The sequence below is a fragment of the Apis laboriosa genome, unplaced genomic scaffold (assembly GCF_014066325.1).
Source record: "Apis laboriosa isolate Shangri-la unplaced genomic scaffold, ASM1406632v1 scaffold11_cov152, whole genome shotgun sequence".
Classification (NCBI taxonomy): domain Eukaryota; kingdom Metazoa; phylum Arthropoda; class Insecta; order Hymenoptera; family Apidae; genus Apis; species Apis laboriosa.
Window position 1 is genome coordinate 1,404,785 of NW_025221020.1, and position 9,388 is coordinate 1,414,172.

At 51.6% G+C, this 9,388-nt stretch overlaps 1 protein-coding gene across 1 annotated transcript in view; it reads left to right on the forward strand.

Annotated features, from left to right (window-relative positions):
- The window catches only part of LOC122718872, a 28,381-nt gene extending 19,852 nt beyond the window's left edge, over nucleotides 1-8,529 (forward strand). Inside the window, exon 4 of the mRNA XM_043944251.1 lies at nucleotides 6-8,529. Within this exon, the coding sequence (XP_043800186.1) occupies nucleotides 6-7,602 (7,597 nt within the window). The 3' untranslated portion in view covers nucleotides 7,603-8,529. The remainder of the gene's footprint in view (nucleotides 1-5) is intronic.
- Nucleotides 8,530-9,388: the final 859 nt, after the last annotated feature.

A 9,388-nucleotide genomic window follows, 5' to 3' on the forward strand; every position in this document is an offset into this window, starting at 1 on the left:
GATGACTACAAGCCAACCAGAGGGGAAAGGGCCGATGTGAAGAGACCTGAAGACAACTTGAGACCTGAAGGACTCTTTGAAGGAAGACCTAAGGATGATTATAAGCCAACCAGAGGTGAACGTCCGGAAGTAAAGAGACCTGAAGATAACTTGAGACCGGAAGGATCCTTCGAAGGTCGTCCAAAGGATGACTACAAGCCAACCAGAGGAGAAAGGGCCGATGTGAAGAGACCTGAAGACAACTTGAGACCGGAAGGACCTTTTGAGGGAAGACCTAAGGATGATTATAAACCAACTAGAGGGGAAAGGGCCGATGTGAAGAGGCCTGAAGATAACTTGAGACCGGAAGGATCCTTCGAAGGTCGTCCAAAAGATGACTACAAGCCAACCAGAGGGGAAAGGGCCGACGTGAAGAGACCTGAAGACAACTTGAGACCGGAAGGACCTTTTGAGGGAAGACCTAAGGATGATTATAAACCAACTAGAGGGGAAAGGGCCGACGTGAAGAGACCTGAAGACAATTTGAAACCGGAAGGACCGTTCGAGGGAAGGCCTAAAGATGATTTTTCACCGAAGATAGCCGAACGTCCTGAAGTCAAGAAGCCTCAGGATAATCTAAGACCGGAAGGACCCTTCGAAGGCCGACCAAAGGACGATTACAAGCCGAAAATTGCGGAACGGCCAGAAGTAAGGAAACCACAGGACAATTTGAAACCGGAAGGACCGTTCGAAGGCCGTCCAAAGGACGATTTTTCACCGAAACGAGGAGAAAGGCCGGAAGTAAAGAGACCAGAGGACAACTTGAGACCGGAAGGACCCTTCGAAGGCCGTCCAAAGGACGACTATAAACCAACCAGAGGAGAAAGAGCCGATGTGAAGAGACCTGAAGACAATTTAAGACCGGAAGGACCCTTCGAAGGCCGTCCAAAGGACGATTTCTCACCGAAACGAGGAGAAAGGCCGGAAGTAAAGAGACCTGAAGACAACTTGAGACCGGAAGGACCCTTCGAAGGAAGGCCCAAGGACGATTTCTCACCGAAAATAGCCGAACGTCCTGAGGTCAAGAAGCCTCAGGACAATTTAAGACCGGAAGGACCCTTCGAAGGAAGGCCTAAAGACGATTACAAGCCAACCAGAGGAGAAAGAGCCGATGTGAAGAGACCTGAAGATAATCTGAAGCCGGAAGGTCCGTTCGAAGGAAGGCCCAAGGACGATTTCTCACCGAAAATAGCCGAACGTCCTGAGGTCAAGAAGCCTCAGGACAATTTAAGACCGGAAGGACCCTTCGAAGGACGTCCAAAGGACGACTACAAGCCGACCAGAGGAGAAAGAGCCGATGTGAAGAGACCTGAAGACAATTTAAGACCGGAAGGACCGTTCGAAGGCCGTCCAAAGGACGACTACAAACCGACCAGAGGAGAAAGAGCCGACGTGAGGAGGCCCCAAGACAACTTGAGACCCGAGGGCCCGTTCGAGGGACGTCCAAAGGACGATTTCACCCCGAAAACTGCCGAACGGCCGGAAGTGAAGAGGCCACGAGACAATCTCCGACCCGAGGGAGAATTCGAAGATCGGCCTAGGGGCGAGTACACCCCTGGCGAGAAACGTACGCCGATTAGACACCCGGATAACTTGCACCCCGAAGGGGAATTCGAGAGACCGTTCCATGCTCCTTACGGTCCTGGCGAGAGGGCGCCGATCGTGCGACATCCGGACAATCTGTTCCCCGAAGGAGAGTTCGCGGATAGGCAACGCGTCCCGTTCACGCCCGCAGAACGTAGAACACCTATTAAACACGATGACAATATTCGTCCCGAGGGACCCTTCGAAGGAAGGCCCAAGGACGATTTCTCGCCGAAGACGGCCGAACGTCCGGAAGTCAAGAAGCCTCAGGATAATCTGAGACCGGAAGGACCCTTCGAAGGAAGGCCTAAAGACGATTACAAACCAACCAGAGGAGAAAGGGCCGACGTAAAACGTCCAGAGGATAACCTAAAACCGGAAGGACCCTTCGAAGGAAGGCCTAAAGACGATTACAAGCCAACCAGAGGAGAAAGGGCCGACGTAAAACGTCCAGAGGATAACCTAAAACCGGAAGGACCGTTCGAAGGAAGGCCTAAAGACGATTATAAACCAACTAGAGGAGAAAGGGCTGACGTGAAGAGACCTGAAGACAATTTAAGACCGGAAGGATCCTTCGAAGGACGTCCAAAGGATGACTATAAACCAACTAGAGGAGAAAGAGCCGATGTGAAGCGTCCAGAGGATAATCTAAGACCGGAAGGACCCTTCGAAGGACGTCCAAAGGATGACTATAAACCAACTAGAGGAGAAAGAGCCGATGTAAAACGTCCAGAAGATAACCTAAAACCGGAAGGACCGTTCGAAGGAAGGCCTAAAGACGACTTCTCGCCAAAAACAGCCGAACGTCCTGAAGTCAAGAAGCCTCAGGATAATTTAAGACCGGAAGGACTCTTCGAAGGAAGGCCTAAAGACGACTTCTCGCCAAAAACAGCCGAACGTCCTGAAGTCAAGAAGCCTCAGGATAATTTAAGGCCGGAAGGACCGTTCGAAGGCCGACCAAAGGACGATTTTTCACCGAAACGAGGAGAAAGGCCGGAAGTGAAGAGACCTGAAGACAACCTAAGACCGGAAGGATCCTTCGAAGGACGTCCAAAGGATGACTATAAACCAACCAAAGGCGAACGTGCCGATGTGAAGAAGCCTCAGGATAACTTGAAGCCCGAAGGACCATTCGAGGGGAGGCCTAAAGACGATTTTTCACCGAAACGAGGGGAAAGGCCGGAAGTGAAGAGACCTGAAGACAACCTAAGACCCGAAGGACCCTTCGAAGGCCGTCCAAAGGACGATTTCTCTCCGAAGAGAGCTGAGCGCCCCGAAGTGCGAAGGCCGGAGGACAATCTGCGCCCCGAGGGCGACTTCGAGAGGCCGGAGAGGCCTACGGTTGGTCCGGCTGAAAGGCGTAGCCCGATCAAACATCCTGACAACCTTCGCCCCGAGGGGGAATTCGTGGGCCGTCCCAAGGACGACTTCACCCCTACCAAAGGCGACAGAGCCGCGGTGAAGCGGCCGGAGGACAATCTGAAACCGGAAGGCGACTTCGAGGCCCGCCCCAAGGACGACTATCAACCGGTCCGAGGCGAGCGAGTCGAGATCGTGAAGCGAAGCGACAATCTTCGAATGGAAGGCGAAATGGAGACTTATCGGTCGAGGGACGAGTACGCCGACTTCCTGATCCGCGAGAGGACCGAGGTGACCAAGTACAGGGACAATTTGAAGATGGAGGGCGAGTTCGTCGACGTTAGAACCAGGGACGATTTCAAAGTAGTGAGAGGGGAGCGCGTGGACGTGGTGCGGCATCCAGACAACCTCAGACCGGAGGGTCCCTTCGAGGCCCGCCCCAAGGACGACTATTCACCCCCGAAGAAGCTGGAGAGACCGGAAGCGAAGAGGCCCGAGGATAATCTGAAGCCGGAGGGAGATTTCGTCGGCAGGCCGAGGGAGGAGGCGCCGAAACACGGAGAACGCGCGCCCATCAAGAAGCCTCGAGATAATTTAAGACCCGAAGGAGAGTTCGAGATTCCAGAGAAGAAACCCGTGAGCCCTGCAGAAAGAAGAACCCCCATAAAACACGCCGATAACTTGAAACCGGAAGGCGAGTTTGAAAGACCGCAACCTGAAGAGTTCAAGCCGGCTGAGAAACCGATCGTGAAGAAACCCAAGGACAATCTTTATCCAGAAGGAGAATTTCAAATTCCAGAAAAGAAATCTGTGGGCCCTGCCGAAAGAAGAACCCCCATAAAACACGCGGATAATTTGAAACCGGAGGGCGAGTTTGCGACTCGACCGAAGGAGGAAGCTCCACGAAAGGGTGAAAGAGCGGATGTCAAGAAACCCAAGGACAATCTTTATCCAGAAGGAGAGTTCGAAGTTCCCAAAAAGAAACCCGTCGGCCCTGCCGAAAGAAGAACCCCCATCAAACACGAAGACAATCTACGTCCCGAGGGCGAGTTCGAGAGACCTCAACCTGAACAGTTCAAACCGGCCGAGAAACCGATCGTGAAGAAACCCAAGGACAATTTGTACCCCGAAGGAGAATTTCAAATTCCAGAAAAGAAACCCGTCAGCCCTGCAGAAAGAAGAACCCCCATAAAACACGCGGATAACTTGAAACCGGAAGGTGAATTCGAAAGACCGAAACCTGAAGAGTTCAAACCGGCCGAGAAACCGATCGTGAAGAAACCCAAGGACAATTTGTACCCCGAAGGAGAGTTCGAAGTTCCCAAAAAGAAACCCGTCGGCCCTGCCGAAAGAAGAACGCCGATCAAACACGAAGACAATCTGAAACCGGAAGGAGAGTTCGAGAGACCGAAACCTGAAGAGTTCAAACCGGCCGAGAAACCGATCGTGAAGAAACCCAAGGACAATCTGAAACCGGAGGGCGACTTTGCCACTCGTCCCAAGGAAGAAGCTCCACGAAAGGGCGAAAGAGCCGACGTGAAGAAACCCAAGGACAATTTGTACCCCGAAGGAGAGTTCGAAGTTCCCAAAAAGAAACCCGTCGGCCCTGCCGAAAGAAGAACGCCGATCAAACACGAAGACAATCTGAAACCGGAAGGAGAGTTCGAGAGACCGAAACCGAAAGAGTTCAAACCGGCCGAGAAACCGATCGTGAAGAAACCCAAGGACAATCTTTACCCAGAAGGAGAATTCGAGATCCCAGAAAAGAAACCTGTCAGTCCTGCCGAAAGAAGAACCCCCATAAAACACGCCGATAACTTGAAACCGGAAGGTGAATTCGAAAGACGGAAACCTGAAGAGTTCAAACCGGCCGAGAAATCAATCACGAAGAAACCTAAAGATAATCTGTACCCAGAAGGAGAGTTCGAAATCCCAGAAAAGAAACCTGTCAGTCCTGCAGAAAGAAGAACCCCCATAAAACACGAAGACAATCTGAAACCGGAAGGAGAGTTCGAGAGACCGAAACCGAAAGAGTTCAAACCGGCCGAGAAACCGATCGTGAAGAAACCCAAGGACAATCTTTACCCAGAAGGAGAATTCGAGATCCTAGAAAAGAAACTCGTCAGTCCTGCAGAAAGAAGAACCCCCATAAAACACGAAGACAACTTGAAACCGGAAGGCGAGTTCGCCACTCGTCCAAAGGAAGAGGCTCCACGAAGGGGCGAAAGAGCGGACGTGAAGAAACCCAAGGACAATCTCTACCCCGAGGGTGAGTTCGAAGTTCCCAAAAAGAAACCCGTCGGCCCTGCCGAAAGAAGGACCCCCATAAAACACGCGGACAACTTGAAACCGGAAGGCGGGTTCGAGAGACCGCAACCTGAACAGTTCAAACCGGCCGAGAAACCCATCGTGAAGAAACCCAGGGACAACTTGAAACCCGAAGGCGCCTTCGAGGGCCGCCCCAAGGACGACTATCAACCGGTCCGAGGCGAGCGAGTGGAGATCGTGAAGCGAAGCGACAATCTTCGAATGGAAGGCGAAATGGAGACTTATCGGTCGAGGGACGAGTACGCCGACTTGCTGATCCGCGAGAGGACCGAGGTGACCAAGCACAGGGACAATTTAAAGACGGAGGGCGAGTTTATCGACGTTAGAACCAGGGACGATTTCAAAGTAGTGAGAGGGGAGCGCGTGGACGTGGGAGAAGGTGAGAAGAAAGCCGCCGAGAGGCGCTCGCCTGTCAGGCACGAGGACAGCTGGAAACTCGTCGAGGGTGAGTCGACGATCCAGAGGAGGCAGGAGGTGGAGGACCGCGCGAGGGTCAAGTCGGAGACGACGGTGCGCAGGGAGGACTACAGGAGGAGCGTGGCGAGAGTGACGGAGCGCGTGGAGGCGGCTGGCAGGCTGAGGAAGCCTCGGGACAACCTGCGCCCCGAGGGCGAGCTGTGCGTGGCGGCCAAGGACGACTCGGGGCCGAGGACGGAGGAGATGGTTCGTCGGTCGAGGGACGATTACAGGAAGGTGGAGAGGGTGAGCGTGGCGAGGAAGCGGGAGGACAACCTGAGGATCGAGGGCGAGTTGTGCGTGGAGCGCAGGAACGATTACGAGTCGAGGGCTGAGATGGGTGGCAGGAGATCGCCTATCCGCCGGGCGGACAACTTGAGGCCCGAGGGCGAGTTCGTCGGCAGGGCTCGCGACGACTTTGGGGCGAAGGGGAGGGGGGAGAGGGCGGAGGTGGCGCGGCGGGAGGACAATCTGAGGGTAGGGGGGGGCGAGTTCCAGGACACGACCTCGCAGAGGTCCACGTACACGGTGGTGCGGGGGGAGCGAGCGGAGATCAAGCGGCACGAGGACAACTTGAAGGTGAGCACGGGCCACGCCATGGAAACCAACACGACCACGGGGGACGCGTTCTCCCCCAAGAGGGAGGAGTCCTCGGGGGGGCGGCGGACGCCGCTCGGCCGGAAACATCACATGGAGTCCTCGATCGCGTTGGGCGACGACTCGATCGCGTCCTCCACCACCGCCACCGCCACCACCACCACCTCTCAGAGGAATTACAACACTTTCACGAAACGCGCCGCCAAGGAGGTGGCCGCCAGGATGAGTGGCGTGGAGTCGGAGGAAGCGGCGGGTCGAAGGAGCGGAGTGGAGAACGGGGCGACGAGCGTGAGGAGGGCGTCCGAGAAAACGTGTCAACGAATAACGACGGAGCATCGCAACGGCGCCTCGATCCCCTGCGAACTCCCTGACTCGAGCGGGAAACGTTCGATCACGCAGCGACGCGAGAGGGATTCGAGCGAGAGGCACGCGACGCAGACGCGTCGAGTCGTGGACGAGGGAGGCAAGCAACTCGAGAGACACCATCACCAGGAGGCGAGCAGGCGGGACTACGTGAACGCGCAGCACGTGGAATCGCGGCAGAGGCACGAGGTGTCGAGCCTCGAGGCTCGGCGCTACAACTCGAGCCAGGCGAGCAGCAGCGCCGAGTTCAGGCAAGCGATCTCCGGAAGGTCGGAGATGGACGCAGCCTCGGTCACCACCAGGACCAGCCACCACAGGAAGAACGTGATCTCGTCCTCCTCCGCCGACGTGACCAACTCGGTCCTCCACAGACGGGGCGGTAGCGCTTCCTCCACGGAAGCCCTGCACACGATATCGTCCACGGCCGCCGATCAGAAGAAGAGCATCTCGAACCTGGCGGAGACCGGCCAATATATAAGCAACTCGAGCCAGAGCAGCGACCGACGAAGCCTCACCTCGTTGCACAGGAGCGCCAAAGAGGGCAACCCTTGGGCGTCGTCCACGTACGAGCGGCCGCAGAGGATCGTCCGCCAGGACAACTTGACGGTCGGTGGCAAGTTTTATTCCCAGAGCGAGGCGAGGAGCTACGGGAATTTCGGCAGCCAGAAGGTGGAACGGGTGCACAGGCAGGCGAACGTGTCTCACATCAGTCTGGGGGACGGGACCACGGTCACGTCGAGCATGTACAGGAGGGAGTACGCGCCTAGGCACAAGGGGCCTTGTCCAGCGGCTCTCATCGAGGCGAAGCAGGCGCCGTTCAAGCACACCAGGGACACGCCCAAGCACAAGTTCTACATGCCCGTCGTCTCTAATTAATATTTCCCCTCTCGCGTGAGGAGGGAGGGGCTCGACAATTCTCCTCCTCCGTTCTTTCCACGGATTAATACGACTTCGAATTCTCGATGCGCCTTCTCGTGCAAAATCTTCTAAAATCTAAAAATTGCGGGCTGTGACGAAACTCGATGTTCATTTTTCGAAAAAACCATTTTCCATCCTTTTGCACAGGCGCGATATACGAATTATCGTTATACACGATATATGCATACATATGCACACGTATATATATATATATATATATACACATATATAATACCAATATATTTTTATCGTCGAAGGGAAGACGAGATGTTAAAAGGCCATCTCCTCGATATATATATATATATCAATATGGCGAACGGTACTCGGGAAGCGGATGAGAGTTTTAAAAAAGATTTGTTTTCACCTTTAAGCGACGTGTATTACAAAGCAATAACTAGAGCTTAAATCCGTGATAAGGGCGAATCTGATCGAGAAGTTGGATTCGACCGATAATTAGAATTAGATGCAGTCCTTTCGGTACCCCTTTTTTCGTCAGCTTCGATCGTTATTATCATTATTATTACTATTATTATTACTATTATTGTTATTATTATTATTATTTTCTCGCCTTTTTTCCCCTCTCTCCTTAACACCTTGCGATTTATATATCAATATTAACCTTATATATTTCGTTTCGAATAAGCGAACGATCCCCCCTCCCCAGCAAGGAGAGAGAGAGAGAGAGAGAGAGAGATATTTCGTGCGTTTTCATCCGTTCGACGCGACGGGATGATGCTCGACTCCATCACGAATTTATCTTATATCTTTGTTTTCTTCTCTCTCTCTCTCTCTCTCTCCTCTTCCTTGGTTTCTGATATTTTTACTTTGATCCGAGGTCACGTGCGTACGTTCTCGATCGTAATAAAAATACGTTTTTTGCAATTATTCTTGGTTTTTTTTTTTTTTTGCATCTTTCCAGTCCCGAACAATCACTTTGTTTCTTTTCTTTCTTTCTTTTCTGCTCCTCCCCCCATCCTCCTTACGTTCGACATTTGTTTCTTGGTTTACGATGGTTTTAGATCGATGGATAAGATTAGATATATGTCGTTGCGCTTTTGGGATTTTCTTTATTTTCTTTTTTTTTTTTAATCATCGAGACCAAGAGCTGTTCGCGAGAAACGTGAACAAAGGGAGCTCCGTGGACTATATCTGTATCTCTTCAGTTGGATCTGGATTATTTGTTATCTTTTTCTTTTTTTTTTTTTGTTAACTAACTACCTTAACCCTTTGCACTCGTATATATATATATATATATTCGATAAGGATATCAACTCGAAATTTTTTTTCATAATCAATCAAAAGGAAAATATTTTTATGCGAACATAACGTAAATTAAAATTTTTCGGTTTAGTAGAAAAAATTAGCAAATAAACATATTTAATCCGCATCTCACACTCTTTTGAAATATGAAAATCTGTGTAACATGTTAGGGACATTATATTTCTTGAAAACATTATTTTAATTAATTGTAAATAAATTTTAATTAAATGAATATTATGTAATATTATCTGGCTATAATTTGACCCCAAATAATGTATAATGTCGCCTATATGGCGACATACGAGTGCAAAGGGTTAAAGGATAAACGACTCGAGTATGTATACTGGACTTTACATATCGTCGAGAACGGAGAGAGAGAGAGAGAGAGAGAGAGAGAGGAACGTTTACGAGCGCACGATCGATCTGCTTTATTAATCGAATCAATCGAAATTGGATGGCGATATTTGAAAAAAGAAAAAAAAAA